The 17425-nt window shown below is 41.2% G+C and overlaps 1 protein-coding gene across 2 annotated transcripts; it reads left to right on the plus strand.

Annotated features, from left to right (window-relative positions):
* The first annotated feature begins 2805 nt into the window (after nucleotides 1-2805).
* pik3c3 (phosphatidylinositol 3-kinase, catalytic subunit type 3) lies at nucleotides 2806-13067 on the plus strand. Of its 2 annotated transcripts, none has more exons than XM_070929624.1 (25): nucleotides 2806-2927; nucleotides 3974-4162; nucleotides 4485-4628; nucleotides 4853-4982; nucleotides 6173-6259; nucleotides 6380-6475; nucleotides 6608-6679; nucleotides 6764-6868; nucleotides 7076-7168; nucleotides 7280-7465; nucleotides 7712-7842; nucleotides 8317-8398; nucleotides 8545-8612; nucleotides 8705-8810; nucleotides 9343-9459; nucleotides 9819-9950; nucleotides 10140-10268; nucleotides 10440-10509; nucleotides 10682-10746; nucleotides 10830-10914; nucleotides 11027-11101; nucleotides 11190-11358; nucleotides 12005-12095; nucleotides 12173-12298; nucleotides 12769-13067. In XM_070929624.1, exons 1-25 carry the CDS (start codon nucleotides 2863-2865, stop codon nucleotides 12781-12783), a joined length of 2628 nt encoding a protein of 875 aa, XP_070785725.1. In that variant the 5' UTR covers nucleotides 2806-2862; the 3' UTR covers nucleotides 12784-13067. The 2 variants fall into 2 exon arrangements, with proteins under 2 accessions (XP_070785725.1, XP_070785726.1); XM_070929625.1 differs by having other exon boundaries at nucleotides 8548-8612.
* Nucleotides 13068-17425: the final 4358 nt, after the last annotated feature.

Consider the following 17425-nt stretch of genomic DNA (forward strand, 5'->3'; position numbering starts at 1 on the left):
AAGAGCTTCAGATGATCCACCCAGCTTTCATCCTTGACTGCTCCGTACAGTGTGTTGCTATAGTTACAGACATAGATAGACTCCATAGACAGGAGGCAAATTAAAGGAAATCAGTAGAGAAACATATCTCTGTGTTAGCCCGCACTCTCCTCCACCATCATCAAAGCACGAAATGAGGGAATATCTTTGGAAGATGAGAATCTCTTAAGAGTTTGGAGACTGTGACAAGGAGCACTGAAGCTGTATGTTTACACACAATAGTCTGTACACACACATTTATATGCACTGCTGTTGCAGGGGCCTGCTGTAACCTCTGACCCTGTCTACCTCACATTGATGGCGTCACATCATTATTACACAGTTTCAACCGATCAGAAGATGTTTTAAAAGAAAAATTATTAAAAGTTTGTCAAAACAATACGAGGGTTGTGTGCTTTGAGCAGTTGCCAGGCAACCAGCAGATACTCCACTATGTTGCCAAGAAGTAGTCCGCATTAACAGGCTTTAAAGATGTGCTGTTAGGCAGATTTTGTAACCTTTGCACAGAGCCAGGCTAGCTGTCTCCCCTTGTTTCCAGTCTCTGTGCTAAGCTAAGCTAACTGGCTGCTGGCTCCAGCTTCATCTTTACTGTACAAACATGAGAGCGGTTTAGATATTTTCATCTACCTCTCTGCAAGAAAGTGAATAAGCTTATTTACCAAAATGTCAAACTATTCCTTTAAGGATAAATTTGGCCAAAAATTCTTATCAGCTCTCACAAGTTCATCCCCAGAAAAAAAAAAGCAAAATGTCAAAAATATAAAACGTGATCTGACCTGACAATGCAGAGCATTATCGCTGCCTGGGCCAACAAAACATTAGCTCATATTCTTCCAGTTGTTTGCTATCTGCAGTGCGAGGTGCGAGATCATAGGAAAAATCCTCTCACAGGAGGCCCCGGGGCCTCATAACGTGGTGTTTTACATGCCTTTTCTCTGGTACCCCCACAGTAGTCAGGGAGTGTTGATAGGTCTCCCTCATCGGTCAAGGGTGCTCCTTCATACATATGACTCACAGTTGCCTCTCTCAAGCTGTACTTTGATTCAATAAGGACTTGTTGAAGTTCAAGTACTGTTGTCATTAATACGAGCCATATCAGTTGCTTCAGTTGATTTTATTCAGATGCTGTTTCAGAGGACGGAAGATGTTTTAATGGCAGATGTTCTTCCATAAGTTCAACTCGGGTGGTGCTGACCTCTTATATGGGTCCCATACAATCCAATGACGATGAGTTCACACCCTCATTTGACAGCCGGTCGTCGTCAGCATTGATTAAAAGGGAGGACCCCATCCAAACAAAAGATGAGGATTTTCCTGTCACATGCCTGTTGCCCTTCACGGCTATGCACTTCATTGGGAACAAGTGTGTTTTTATTGGGGAGAACTTTCTATTTGAAAGCTGTCATCATGTTTGGTATCTTTAATCTTTAATAAGAGGACCGTTTAGTATAGTATAGTAAATAAATAATCTTCCATACAGACAAACTGTACCCTAAGAGGCTAGTAAACTCATACTGTAAAAATGAAAAAAATTGTAAAAATTGATTTACTTATTTTTATAACTGTATGCTCATTTCAGCAAAGAATTAATCATAAACATACCTAGTACAGCGCAATTTTCAAGAGTATGCCTAATCTATAGTTTCAAGTTTCAATTTACCAGACTGGAACCCCAACAGCTAATACATCCATAATGTATTAATGTCTTTCTTTGTTATCCTTAATGTTTTACATTTACGTGACATTTATACAACTGTATTACTTAATAAGAATTATAACCAAAATACTTTTTTAATCAATTATTTAAGTATATAAACATATGGACAAAGGTGCTTAAAAAATGTAACATACAATAATAATTTTAACTTTATAAACTGGGACAAAAAACAACAGTTCATGATGTACAGTTCGCAGCCCGCATGGACTCATAATACAACAATATATAGTTGCAATGGTGAAAGAAAACCTTTTACAAAAGATCATAAATTACTACAAAAAGTCTATATCACAAACAAAAACTTACACTAACTAGCGTTTTCCAGAACTTTCAAAAGTATTACACTGAAGACTGTGTGGTACCACTGAAAGCTCCAGAAAAAAACAGTAAGAGGTCCTTGATTTGGGATTGTTTTGTCAAATGAACAAAAAAGTTTGTCTCCTCTCCCAAGCTTTAAAAATTACATTTACAGTCCAGAAAATACAATAAGAAAATCGCTTGATTCAATTTTAAAACTTTCTTACTACACAGATATTATTCCTATAAGTACAAAACATTGCTTTGTAATACATTATTTTCACATATGATAATATTTCTAATAAAGCTTTGTCAACATTACACACATTACAACATTACAGGGACTGTCCCTTTAATAAGCATGCTGTAAACCCCGCCTCTTCTCTACTTCCTGCTTGGTCCCATCAGGCTCGACAAATCAATACAAGATACAATGATTGCCTGCTCTGTTTCGTCAATCCTATTTCATCGAGAATCGACTACTTTAGCCTGGCTGTAGATTTTGGCTGATGCTGTGTTGTTGTGTAGCTACCAAAAAACATCAAATCATGCCCGGTGCGACAGCCGTTAATATAATGTCTTTACCGTGAATACAGGCTCTCAAAGTTGTCTTTTTAAACTTGTACACAGACTGATAACGTAGCTATCCGCGGGAGCAGTAGTTTAAACCGGGTTCTGAGGAGTGTTGTTGTGCTGAGCCGAGGCCTTGTCGCAAACCCAACCGCTCGCAAAGTCTCACATAACCGTCCGGGATTTCATGTTGAAGTCGTCAGGTTTTTGGTTAGAATTTAGTGTTTTCCCGTCGGAAGATGGACACTGATAAATTCAACTATGTTTACAGCTGTGACTTGGACATCAACGTTCAACTTAAGATGTAAGTTTTGTACTTAATGCGTCGCTTTTGGTCAAGCGGTGGAAGTAATCTATCTTGTGACTTGACAGGATGCTTGCTGTGTGTGTGTGTGTGTGTGCGTGTATTTAAACGACATGTGTCTCTCTGCCATATGTCTTTCTGACTTTAAGCTTTAAACAATGTCTAAACAGACTGCAGACTGTTTTAGTCAGTCAAGTCAAGTAAATGTTACAGATCGTCTCTACAAATCAAAGAGTGATGTGTTAAAAATTGTCTGAAGATTTATTCTGACCTTGTACTGACAAAATTTGGGCATGGGCAGTAAATTAATAGCCAACCGTTTTGATAATTGATATAAGGTAATAAACAATATAACAAAATATAAGGATTGGCTGGTTCTTTATGATTTGCAGTGGCTGAGTACATTGAAGACGTCACTTTAGGCTCTTGGCCATTGTGATGGACAAATTAATCTACGAATTAATAGTCAACCAGCAGAATTGGAATATATTTCTTTAAAAAGTCTCACTAAAAACAGCTGATTCCAATGAATCGATTATTAGGCCGTCTTCTCTACAAAGTTTTACAAACATTTGCACACAATACATTATTATATATTGTTGTATTGCTGATCAATTGTGATGCCTGTTTTGTGTTTATTGTACTATATTTATTGTCTTTTATCGTGTTTATTGTCTTTATTGGTGAGACAAAGACAAAGGTTTTTATTAAGATCATGTGTGCCTCTTATGAGTCTAATTATTGCAATCCAGTTGTCAAATTAATTAAGCAGCCGTGAACTGTGTCCAGCTTTTCTGCAGTCTCTCACTTGACTCACAGCAAGGTTCAATTTTAATGAAGCATATATACATTTTTCCCATTAAGAACAAAAGGAGAAGAACAAATAAAAAATATGGATTTTAAGTTTAAACTTATAATCACCTTTTTCCCTGTCATCACAGTCACTAGTCTTAAATTAAAATTGTTTGGAAAATGAAATCAACAAACAACATACTTGTCCCTCCTCTTCCTCACTTCCCTACCTTGTCTCCTCTCTCCTCTTACAGAGGAAGTTTAGAAGGAAAGCGAGAGCAGAAAAGCTACAAAGCCCTGCTTGAAGACCCAATGCTGCGGTTCTCTGGCCTGTACCAGGAGAACTGCTCGGATCTCTACGTCACCTGTCAGGTGTTCGCTGAAGGAAAACCTCTCGCCCTGCCCGTTCGCACCTCGTACAAAGCCTTCAGCACACGCTGGAAGTGAGTACCAATCTGTCTCTTTCTTTTTTTAATTTTATTTACATTTGTTTATTCATTCAACTTTTGTCGTTTAGTCTCAATTTAGAAGCAGGAGGGAAGAGTTTCATAAGTTTCACTGGAGCTTTGCAGTATATGTCAGGCCCTTTTTCTTCTCCCAAAATGTGCCAATATGCCCCATATTTTACTTCTTCAGAGCTGAAAAGACTCAAAACTCCTTCCAACACGAGCAAATCCTTTTTCCTGTAGTTACATTTGAGTTCCTCAGACCTTTACCTCCTTCTTCTTACACTCCCTCTATCCTCTCTCCTGCTGTCCTGTGCAGCTGGAACGAGTGGCTGCGGCTCCCAGTCAAGTACCCAGACCTTCCCCAAAGTGCCCAGGTTGCTCTCACAGTGTGGGACATCTATGGGCCTGGCAGAGCCGTCCCCGTCGGGGGAACCACTGTCACCCTGTTTGGCAAATATGGGTGAGTCTAACCATGCACTATTACTTGTTGGGTTTGTTTTTACTGATAGAATAAGACAGTGTTAGAAAGTCCTGTGTTATGCTACCAGGATGAAAGATCAGCTTTCACCTCACAGCTGCACTTTATTATGTATTTTTAGATTTTTATATAAAAGTACACAAAAACAACCAAAAAAAACTCCACTTGCATGTCATTTTGAAAAACCTTCTCCTGTCCTCTTCTAGTATGTTCCGGCAAGGGATGCATGACCTGAAGGTTTGGCCAGGTGTGGAGGGGGATGGGGGAGAGCCTACCACCACACCAGGACGCACCAGCAGCAGCCTGACAGAGGACCAGATGGGCAGACTAGCTAAGGTACAACACTGGATGTGTGTGGACAGGAGACCAGGGCTCAGGATTGGAGAGAGAGGGAAGTGTATTGGTGTAGGATAGGACTGATCGGCTGAGAGAAAGGTTGGGGTAAAGAGATAGGATGGAGGGTGAACAAGAAACATTGTGTGCGTGTTGGAAAAAAGAGAGAAACCCTCCGATACGTGTCTAAACCATCATCTGTTCCAGGGCCCTGACCTGGAAGTACTCAGTGATGTGAGTACAAGTTGAGGAGTTAGTGTGGGCAATGCAGAATGTGTGTGTGTTTGTGTACTGTGTGTGTGAAGACGACCTTGGTCCAAACGTATTTGCAAATAAATCTAAACCCACCACTTCAATGAGGATTACCACATTAGAACAATTCAGACTGTGTCAGGGAAGCTGACATTAGATAAACATCTGTTAAATCCCTGAACACTTTGCATTGTTCTATGTGGGGAAACTCTGTATGTTGCATAAACCCATTCAATGCATTTACAAAAACATTTTGACCCAGGTTTTGGTGTGAACACCTGTGTGTCAAGGTGTGCAGCTGAAAGCATTACACACATTAGTTTTTAAGTTCTGCTGTTGCCGTACATTAGTGTATTTTGTGTAATTGTGTGTGCATGTTTTTTTCTTGTTTATGTGGACACAAGAAAATTATGTTTGTCAACTTGTTGCAGCGTTTTGGAATATTTAGAGGAGGGCGTCTGGGAGTCCATTTCATTTCAACTTCATCTGAGTGGATTGGCTTGTTTATTAATCATTTAATTCCTAAAAGATTGATTCCTACATCTTTTATTAACCCGGAGTGCAGCTGACTTAATCGTATCTAAAGTTTTTTTCTAGGCTGCTACCAGTTCATGTGTTATTTTAAAGAGTGAGTACTAATTCTAACCAGCTGAGTTGTGGGCTTCCTGTTCATGGCCAAATGTGTGCTTACATTCCCGACACACACACACACACACACACACACTGACTTGATGAGTGGATTGGCTGCCGAGTGTGTGACTGGAGATGCAGGATTGGCTGCTGGCACTGGATTTGTGCATGATTTGTCGAACTGTTTGCACATCAGCCACCATGCTGTGACCAGTTCTGCTGTAACAGAACCTCAACCTTTTTGTATTTTGGTAAACCTTTTCCTTTTTCTCCTTTCCCTTCCCTCTTTCTTTTTCTCTCTCTCCGTCCAGCTGACGAAGGCCCATCGACAGGGTCACATGGTGAAGGTTGACTGGCTGGACCGTCTGACCTTCAGAGAGATCGAGATGATCAATGAGGTGAGTTGGTTGACTGTTAGGGTTTAACTGTTTGCAGGTGTCGTCTGCATTTCTTTTACTAACTATTTGTTGTCTGTTTTGAGTTCAGTTTAAAAGCTTTCTTCATGTGTGTTTCTGCAGAGTGAGAAACGCAGCTCTAACTTCATGTACCTCATGGTGGAGTTTCCCCGTGTCAAAACAAATGACAAGGAATACAGCATTGTCTATTATGAAAAGGTATTGACATATTTAGAAGTACATAACTATGTGCATTTTAGCATGTAATATCCTTAAAGCAGGCAGCTGTCTGTATTAACACACTGGAAACGGTGCTGGCTGATTGGTGCGTTTCACTTTGTCCCCACTCAGGATGGAGATGACGCATCACCCGTCCTCACCAGCTGCGATATCGTCAAAGTTCCTGACCCACAGATGGGGATGGTGAGAGGACACACACACACATAAACACACTTACATTGTAGGAAAAAAGTTTGCAGTATTTTCTAATTCATGGTCTCTCTGCAGGAGAACCTGGTTGAGAGCAAGCATCACAAATTGGCTCGTAGCCTCCGCAGTGGACCCTCAGATCACGACCTGAAGCCCAACGCTGCCACACGTGACCAGCTTAATGTAAGTAACTAGCAGTCTAGTTTTTATTTAGGGTCCACATATAATCGAATCTAACAGTAAGGCATTTTAACCTGCAGATCAAGTTGTTATTTATTAAAGCACATAGAGGGTTTGTCTCAGCTGTCTTTTTTTCCCCTTTTCAATGGAGGTCAAAGTGCCTTGATAGCCTTTGTTTTCAATAGATTATCCTATTGTATGCACCAACAGATCATTGTGAGCTACCCTCCAACCAAGCAGCTGAGCTCTGAAGAACAGGACCTGGTGTGGAAGTTCAGATACTACCTCACCACACAGGAGAAGGTGGGTGTGTTTGTTACGTTCTTCTCCGCCACTCAGGTTTTATATATCTCTCCCGGTGCCGGTGGATGCTATCTTGCACATGTTCACTGCTTCCTCCTCTTCTCGCCACAGGCCCTGACAAAGTTCCTCAAGTGTGTGAACTGGGATCTGCCCCAGGAGGCCAAGCAGGCTCTGGAGCTGTTGGGGAAGTGGAGGCCCATGGACGTGGAGGACTCCCTGGAGCTGCTGTCCTCCCAGTTCACCAACCCCACGGTCAGACGCTACGCTGTGGCACGCCTGCAGCAGGCAGATGATGAGGTAGGCTTACGAGGACTGAGGGGGGTCAGGAGGAGTGTATACTTGTGTGGGTGGATGATGATGACGACTATATCTGTGTGTGTGAAACTTTAAATGTTTTTGGTCTCCTGAGACAAAGCTTTATTTTAAAGTACATTAACCATCATTAACAAAAAAGTATACTTGAAATGAAAGAATTACACAGATTTTAGAGTTAGGACAAACGTGCTTTGGAAAGAAATAACCATCCCCATCTCCTCTCTACAGGACCTGCTGATGTATCTCCTCCAGCTGGTCCAGGCGCTCAAGTATGAGAACTTCAGTGATATTCAGGGAGGCCTGGAGCCAGGAAGCAAGAGAGACAGCCAGGGACTTTCAGATGACTCCGCACTGGACAGGTCAGTACTTGGATGAGGAGTTAGAACAGCTACTCTGGCTGGGGATCGTAAAATCAGTCAACACTACTAGCAGCTTTGACAGAAGCAAGGCACATATGGAGGTTCTCTTGCGGTCAGTTGATGAGTTGAACCTCCCAGTAATTTTCTTTCTTGTTTTGTTTTTTACTGCCTAGATCTAAATTTATTTCAGTATTTCTCACTGCTTGGGAGAGTATTTGCTTAGTATTTGCCAGAATTTGATTATTTTTCTTTCAGAAGCCGTAATGAACTCTTAGGGTGTTATGATTTTACTGGCGTAACTCTGTACAGCTCTGTCCAGAATCTTGGGCTGTCAGCTGGAGGCACTGACTAAACCTCACAGACTAAAGTACTGAACACACCATCTCGTTAGTTTAAGTAAAAGTTTGCTAAGGGTTTTGATTGCCGTATTCCCTGACTTTTCATTGTTTACCATTTTGTTTTGTCTTTCTGTAGCTCCCAGATCCTGTCTGGCACATCTGGACCTTCCACTGCTCCACAGAAAGGCAAGGAAGGAGCAGACAGTGAGAATCTAGAGGTGCGAAAGGCAAATTGTCACTGAAAACTGTCCCAATACAGTTTTAATCAGTATTGTATCACAGTATTGTGCCATGTATTCCTAACCCACAGAAGGCCTGTTTCAGCCTGGCATTGTAGTGTCATTGTGTCTGTATCTCTTTGTAGCAGGACTTGTGCACATTTCTCATCTCCCGTGCTTGCAAGAACTCCACACTTGCCAACTATTTGTATTGGTGAGTACAGTTCAAAACAGCTTAGTTTGTTATTACCGAAAATGTCTTTGTGTTTAAAACATCTGTCAATGAAACCTGTGTGTCTTCTGAAGGTATGTGATTGTGGAGTGTGAGGATCAAGACACCCAGCAGAGAGATCCTAAGACCCACGAGATGTACCTGAACGTCATGAGGAGGTTCAGTCAGGCTTTACTCAAGGTCAGCACTCGGAACAAAACACTGTCCATCGCATACATTTGGAAAACAAAGTTACTGATGTTCATTGGTCAGTATTTCAAAACAACAATATAACATATTGTGTCATCAAGTAAGTAATCTCTGCACCCCTGCTTGTCTACAAATCTCTAAATGAATCTAAAGCACCATTATGAATACCTTTGTTGAACACCTACCTGTTAATCCTTGAGCTTTAGAGGTGCTACAAGGCAGATTTTGTTACCTTCAGACAGAGTCAGGCTAGCTCTTTCCTCCTGTTTCCAGTCTTTGTGCTAAGCTAAGCTAACTGGCTGCTGAGATTGATATCAGTCCTCTCACCTGACTCTCCATGCTAATAAGCATATTTCCCAAAATGTCAAACTATTCCTTTAATCTTCCTTCACTCTGATACATGTCTGTATGGGTTGTGCAGCAAACTGAAATACAACACATACTATATACATTTTATATATATATATATTCTATGTTTTCTCTTTCACTTCCCTCTTATGCACACACTTCCTCTTCCCTCCAGGGTGATAAGAGCGTGAGGGTGATGCGGTCGCTGTTGGCCGCCCAGCAGACGTTTGTAGACAGACTGGTGCAGCTGATGAAAGCTGTGCAGAGGGAGAGCGGAAATCGCAAGAAGAAGGTAACAGCAGAATACCTGCACATGCAAAAACTTGCTAAACCAATACTCTCAGAAGAATAATCTGAGTTTTCTTATTTCATATGTGTTTCAATATTTTATTGTGCATGCTTTCATTACAGGTTATTTTGTGCAGGTTTGGTATTGAAATCAATCAGAATTTATTTCATTTTCCACTACACTAACACATGATACAAAGAAAATATTTTCCCTCACATGGACGCGCACTTTCTCAGTCACATATGCACCCTATTTTTTTTATTGATTCTGGCAGTTTCTTTTTATAACTGTAACATCACACATGAACACACTGATCCTGCTGAGCTGGGTTAACAGCAGCGTCCCTCCCCGTGTGTTTGCAGACGGAGCGGCTGCAGGCTCTCCTGGCTGACAACGAGAAGGTGAATCTGTCAGAGATAGAGCCGATTCCTCTCCCTCTGGAGCCTCAGATCAGGATCAGAGGCATCGTCCCCGAGACAGCCACACTGTTCAAGGTACAGAAAAACTTTCATCCTCATAAATCACTTTTTCATCTGAAACTGCAGGATCCTTAAATACAGAGCATGATATTCAAAGCGCTGGTACACTACTTTTATGAGTCACTTTGCTCTGCTTCGTCTTGACTGAAACCAGTATCTGTGTAGTTCATGAGTCTTTTCCCTGTGTGTGTTTGTGTGTGTCAGAGTGCTCTGATGCCAGCCAAGCTGATCTTCAAGGCTGAGGATGGAGCCATGTACCCAGTTATCTTCAAACATGGAGACGACCTGAGACAGGATCAGCTCATCCTGCAGATCATCTCGCTCATGGACAAAGTAACAATGCTCTTCTATTAGTGGGTCTATGGATGGAAAATTTATGTATTTGAGTTTTCTTTTCTTCTGTAAAAGTCTTTCTAGCTGACAGACTGGTGAAAGTTCATTGATTTGATCCAAGAGTTGCTGACGTATGTTGATGAATGTTGTAATGTGTTTTTGGTCTTATAGCTGTTGAGGAAAGAGAATTTAGACCTTAAGTTGACACCTTACAAAGTATTGGCCACCAGCACCAAACACGGTAAGAACTCATGACCACTCACCACTCTTGTTTGGTAGAAAATAGGTTCCTATTAAAACTGAATAAATACAGTAATACAGGCTTTAGGGAAAACAAAAAAGTATGTTTAATAGTATGTAAAACTCTTATCTAACTTCCAGTCTAACCAAAAACAATGATATTGTTGTTCCAGGTTTCATGCAGTTTGTTCAGTCTGTTCCTGTTGCTGAAGTTCTGGCCACTGAAGGAAACATCCAGGTGAGAAGAGTTATAGAAACAATCAGGACGCTGCTGACAAACTACTTAACTTGTACTTTTACTCACATCATTTGTTTCAACAGAGCTTCTTCAGGAAGCACGCGCCGAGTGAAAAAGGACCCTACGGCATCAGCTCGGAGGTGATGGACACCTACGTCAAGAGCTGCGGTGAGTCACTTTCTGTCACTTTTAACAGAGTAATTTGTTGCTCTACCTGCAGAACTCAGGAGGTGATCACAGCAGTCTACTTAATGTTGTCTCTCTCACTGCGTCCCTCCAGCTGGTTACTGTGTCATCACATATATCCTCGGAGTAGGAGACAGACACTTGGACAATCTGCTACTGACAAAGACCGGTGAGGAGGCAAACATGTTCCTTCAGAGGCCGGTTAATTAACGTCCTAGTTTATGGAACAGTTTTTAGAATATTATCTCTTCATCCAGGGAAGCTCTTCCACATCGACTTCGGCTACATCCTGGGTCGGGATCCCAAACCGCTGCCTCCGCCCATGAAGCTGAGCAAAGAGATGGTGGAGGGGATGGGAGGCATGCAGAGCGAGCAGTACCAGGAGTTCAGGAAGCAGTGCTACACCGCCTTCCTGCACCTCAGGAGGTAAGAGACACACAAATACACAAGCAAACCTAAGCTACATTTTCTTGTAGGAGAGAGTTTCTAGTTTCAAACTACAAATCACGTCTATGTCACATTATCGCCAACCATGTTCCATCCCAGCATTCACTTGATTTCCTTCCTTTTTTGCAGCTACTGTTATCAAACTATGTCAGTAAAGCATGAGAATGAACTTGCAGAGACATAAAACTTTGTAATCACAGCAAACATTTAATCAGCTTCAAATTTAGTTAGTTACATTATCATCACGTGATAATGCTGTTGATCTGTCCACTGTTATTCAAAGTTTATCTTTAAGCAAGGAAGCTTTGATATCCAAGCTTTTAAAGTCGTAGAACTTTTAAAATCAGACTGCAAACAGATAATTCATTACAGCACACATTTATTTTGTGTCATACTTTACTGACATGAACTCAAAGGCTGAAATCTATTAACTGGTAGTTAATTTGTACCTGATTGACTAAAAACATGTCAAACCAGTATGGCCCATCAGCAGAAAAACTCCAAATAAAGGCCTTTCAGAAGCATAACTAAATAACTGTGATAGTGTATTGGATATTCCTTACAAAGATGAAACTCACACATTTAACCATTGAGGTAAATATCCATTTTCCCTCCATTTCCACAGATACTCCAACCTGATCCTGAATCTGTTCTCTCTCATGGTGGATGCCAATATTCCTGACATCGCCCTGGAGCCCGATAAGACCGTTAAGAAGGTAATTATACTGGCATATCTTGAATAATGTACCTGTACCTCTGATTGGGTGTATGAGTGATAGTTTTTTGCCTCCAGGTGCAGGACAAGTTCAGATTAGACCTGTCGGACGAGGAGGCGGTCCATTACATGCAGAGTCTGATTGATGAGAGTGTGGGCGCTCTGTTTGCTGCTGTGGTCGAGCAGATACACAAGTTTGCTCAGGTATGTGTACTAAAACACTCAACTTACCACAGACATAATAACAGATTTAACTGATTTTTTATATTTTTATCATAAGAACAATTATCCTCTAGTGGGGGGGCAGCTTTAGTTTTCTACAAATGACACAAACTGAGAAAATATTCAGTTCAAATTCTGACAATGGGTCACAACTCACAATTGTTTTATGTTAAAGCAAAAAAAGTGGAGCAAGAAAGTGCATATTGTTTCTCTTCAGGCTTTGATTTTTTTTGTTTCACATTTTTCTGATGGATCATCTGCCTAAAGCAGGTTTTGTCTCCAACATTTGTTTTTAACTCTGCAATAAATGTTACTGAAACCAGTGACATTTAAATATGTAAAAACTGTAAAAAAAAAAAAAACAGTCAGCAGTAATGTTAACAAGGCTAAAATGTACATTTCTCTCTATTCTGTTAAATCTGAGTCGCTGATTTGTTCCCGTCTCTCTTCAGTACTGGCGCAGATGAGCAGAGAGACTCCTGAGACGAGGCTGAACTGGATTGAATTTGTACGGCTCTGGTCCGACTGATGCTGTGTGTGTGTGTGTGTGTGTGTGTGTGTGTGAGAGGATGAAAGAAAGAAACCCAATGACACTGTTAAAAAGGCCAAGAATGCACTGCCAACCTTTACTGCAAGATGGCTGAACAAGGACATGGACGTCTTTGTTTGCTTATGTATATATAATGTATATTAATTGTGAAATGAATGAATGAAATGTATGGCCAAATAAAAGATTGTTGATACAAGTGAATGTACCAGCTTTGTGGTATTTTTGTACTCAAGTGTATTTGTAAAGCAGTGTGTATTTTTCATCATTTTGGCCCAAAAAATTGCCGCTATGCAGTGTTTATGGCGCGCAACAGGTTTCTTAATTGAGCATTGCTGACCATCTGTGGACGGTCATACCGTCGACGCTGGGGGGAGAAACAAGGCGAACCCCCAGAGGGTTGGTGAGTCACAGAGCGAGTGACTAAGCATTTCCTGCCAGACACAGAAAGACATGAAAGACGAGTCAGTTCATGTGATTTAAGCATGAGCTATACATTTCTACTCAGACGTGTGGGCTCTCTTTTCTGTAAAGTTAACTGGTACGTTAATGCAGCCAGTAATTAACGTAATCCCCCAAAAAATCTTAATTAATTTCTTTACCTTTTTCAATAGAACAAAGGTCACAGCACCAAACGGCAAAGTGACACCTTTGCAGTTTTTAAATTGATGCAGCTTTAACTGGTTTAATGCCTTTACTTCAGCACTAATTAAAAAGTCAGTTGAGCAAATTAATAAGTTCTTAAATACAAACATTCAAGTCTTTTAGTGGAACATTACAAATCTTCAGCCATCAGCCATTTATGTCACTTTTACTCTGTTAAAAGTGACATAAAGTGACTGTCACCTATTTTGGGGAAGCAGGGCTGATGCAGAAAATGTGTGGAAGGATTAGATTTTTAAGTCTGTCTTATACAATAATTATATTTATTATTATTATTATTATTATACAATAATCACCCACATGTACATTGAAGTTTTATACTAAAAACACTATAAAATCTGAAGAAAACCACTTTAATTTGATTAACTCAACACTACTGAAACCTCAAATTGGCTTTGGCTGAACTTAAACAGTCACATGAGGAAAGAATCTCTTGAAGGCCTGTATGAAGAGGAGGAATGATTGCCAACAATTATTTCTACACACTCAAGCAAATAAATATTGTTGAAAGACAGACTTGAAAATTGAGAACTCATTCTTTAAGGCATCAAAATGGTTAAGAAACATGAGAACCTGTGAACGTTAGAGCATTTCAATCGTTTAGTGAAACAAAAAACACTTTTATAATAGTCTAAATGTGTAATACACTTAGAGAAATGTTTTCAAATGATCAATACAAGGGACAAGGAAAAAGACCAACTTGCCAAAAACACAATTTATTCGTGAGCTCTGTATTAGCCTTACTTCATTGTTTTAAACATCCTTTTAACAGTGTAAACAACTGCATTTATATCAAATTTAGAACTAGTTTCAACTGATTAATGGAGCTTGTCAATTTGTTTTTAATCTCATGTCAACATAAGAGAAACATGGTTTGATAACCTTGATACACACAAGTCTGAAGTGAGATAATGAGAGTTTTGGTTGTGTACTACATGATTTGTTATCAGCTTTAAAGTTAGCAGTTAAACACAGTGTTGGCATAAACCTCCTGCTCCTTATCACCGATATAAAAGGTGAGATTAAAGAGCAAACATCGTGATCTGACAGAAGACCATGATAAAAAGTCAAGAAACAAGCCTCACAAGGTCACCTCACACTGCAGTCCCACTGCCAAAGTACACACACAACCAGAGGATAAGCGAAATAAAATCCGCCTCTGAGGATATTTTCAGAAAAATGACTGCAAATAGCGGAAAATAAAAGGAAAAAAGGTCAAACGTGTACCACTTCTGTTGTGTAGTCAGGTGCTCAATCACACAAGCCAGCTTCTTGCTTCATGCATTAATCATCTCCCCGCAATGTAAGCACAGTGCTTATTAATAAAAGCCATACCACTGGCGTGTGCGTGGAGCTTTGGATAGCCCCCCAGGTCTCTGTGGACTCTGGAAAAGGTAGAAGGGGAAACAAACAATGCTGGACGGCCAAACCCCCAAGGCTCCCCAATGTTGCGGAAAGAATGCAACACCATCAAAACAGAAGGCGAGATGTCAAGATGTTCCTTGTTTTCATGCAGGAGGCAGAATGAGGCGTCGGTCACGGGTAGAAGGGCAGCGAAGCTCCGATGGGGCAACTGTGAGTCAGAAACCTTTCAGAGCAACGTATGATAGAAAAAAACAAACTCTGTTATCAAAAACAAAAAGGCAGCATGAAGGAGCTGCTGGCTGCATGTGGGGGGTCAGACGTTTTCTCAGTTCTTGTTTATGAAGCTTATGGTTTGGACTGGCCTGTTGAGCGTCACTGGACCTCAGCACTAAAAGGCAGAGGGGGGAAGAACCGCAACCAGATTTAGAACAGCTCCCTTTGGACCTGTCAGATAAACTATCTCTGCTTCATTGGTGATTCTCACTCACCAGTCGATTCTCTGACACTCTTCATGCAGCACTCTGACTCACATCAGGCTGTGACAAGCAGTCAGGGCCAGAGGAATGTGCTTATATGTTTAAAACACGGAGCCGCTTTTCTATCACGCCAGCTAAACAGAAGTACACATTAGAGGTCAGCAGGAAGGAATAAATACGATGTGCTTACGATAAGGAATTCAGTTTTGGGTCATCTCCATTCATCTTCCTGATAATGGACTCCACTCAAGTCAGGTCAGAGGTCAAGTACAGAATCTACAGATCATTGTTGTCACGGGGTTTGAGCCTCACTGCACGACGCCGAGGCCAACTGACCTTTAGAGGTGATTAATTATCAATAAAGCTACTGATTATTTTCTCAAGTAATGTTGGGTCCATAAAATGTCAGGAAACAGCGAGGAAGGCCTGTTAAAGTCTTCAAATTGCTTCTCAAACATATTCAATTCTCTCTGTTCGGCTTTTTCGCCAATGATCTTAAATGATTAACTGCTTGTCAAAATAGTTGTCAACTAATTTTCTGTCCATCAACTAATTGATCCCATTCTTCTGCCCTTACTCACATCGCAGCCATTAAGAATTTATTTCACACTCTGGTTTGAAATCCAGACGGAAATACTGGCACCAAAGCAGAGCTGATGTGAGCACGTCAATAAGAGCGGCAGGTAGATTCAGCAGGTTCAAAGGGATGATGATCTCTGCTGGTTGAATTTAGTTACTGAAGGTTGATAAGCTTTGCGGCCAGGTAGCTGCTAACTAAATACCTCACGTGAAAGTTGTGGAATAAAGCCAGACATTTGCTGGATGTTTTTGTAAATGTTGAAAATGTATCCATTATTCCGTTTGTCGGAGTCTATCTGGGCTTAGCAAGGTAGCCCATTTGTCCTTCTTACTAGCTCCGACTTCTAGCTCTTCCTAGGAAATCCTGAGGCATTCCCAAGGCCAATACTTCCAGCCTTTTCCCCGTGGAGCCCTAACCCTAACCCTAACTTAACTATAGAAACACACAATCACAAGTAAAAGTGCATCACATTTTCATGATTTTCGTATAGACAGAGTTGAGCTGCACTTGCTCTTCCACGGAGAGCGTCCCATTGATTTTAATGCAAGGTAAGATTTTATCCATTTCAAGTGGACTTCAGTTGCAGAGGTATAGAGCACAGTGACCCCCGCTGACACCTACCTTTACAGAGCAACACTCATTGTAAAAATGGCTCTCAGTCTTTTAGCATCAGTCTCCATTTGTCCCACGTCTCCTCAGAAGAGTGAGACGCAGGTGGGATGCTGATACCAGAGTCTTCTGGTACAAGAGTCGTCCCGCCGCTGTCGCAGTACGCTGCACCTGAGCTGGAGTCATGATGGAGAGGATCACTGGCATTTCCCAGGGCGGAGGTCTGATCCTGGTCGGAGGGGAGACTGGAGGAGGACTCGATGGCGTTTTGGTCATTGGCGAATTCCACGTGGATGTCACATAGGTCGACAGGGTCCAGGTGAAGAGGGACCAAAGAGACTGAATCATGAATGGACGCCTTAATAAAAGAAATATGGGTTCAGTTGTATTTCAAGGTGAAAGAGGCGGTTTGTTGGTGTATCAGTGACAGGCAGAGAAATACAAGTGTAAGAAAATAAGTAAATATTTTAAATACCAGAGTCTTGGGCTGATTTTCAGCGGTTGGTGCAGCTTGTCTCGGTCTTCGCAGGAACACAGTGAGAAGTGGAACGAGGAGCAGAGACAGCCCGATTCCCAGACACAGCACAGGCAGCAGCCCTGAGGAGGAAACACATACAGGTTGCAACACACACACGAGCAACGCTGCATAAATTTACACCCAGAGTAAACAACATGAGTCAACAGCGAGGCTGCAAAATGATCCACCAGTAGAGGATTTAATTGGCCCTTTGGACTGACGTGGATTAGGTTCTGTACTTTTCAACAGGTAAACAAAAGGAACAAACTCACCTCTGAAAACTGGCTCCATACCTTATGACTATATTTACATTTGAATCATTAACCAGAAACTAATCAGTATTTAAGAGAAG

Source organism: Enoplosus armatus, chromosome 23, assembly GCF_043641665.1.
Source record: "Enoplosus armatus isolate fEnoArm2 chromosome 23, fEnoArm2.hap1, whole genome shotgun sequence".
NCBI classification, from domain to species: Eukaryota; Metazoa; Chordata; class Actinopteri; order Centrarchiformes; family Enoplosidae; genus Enoplosus; species Enoplosus armatus.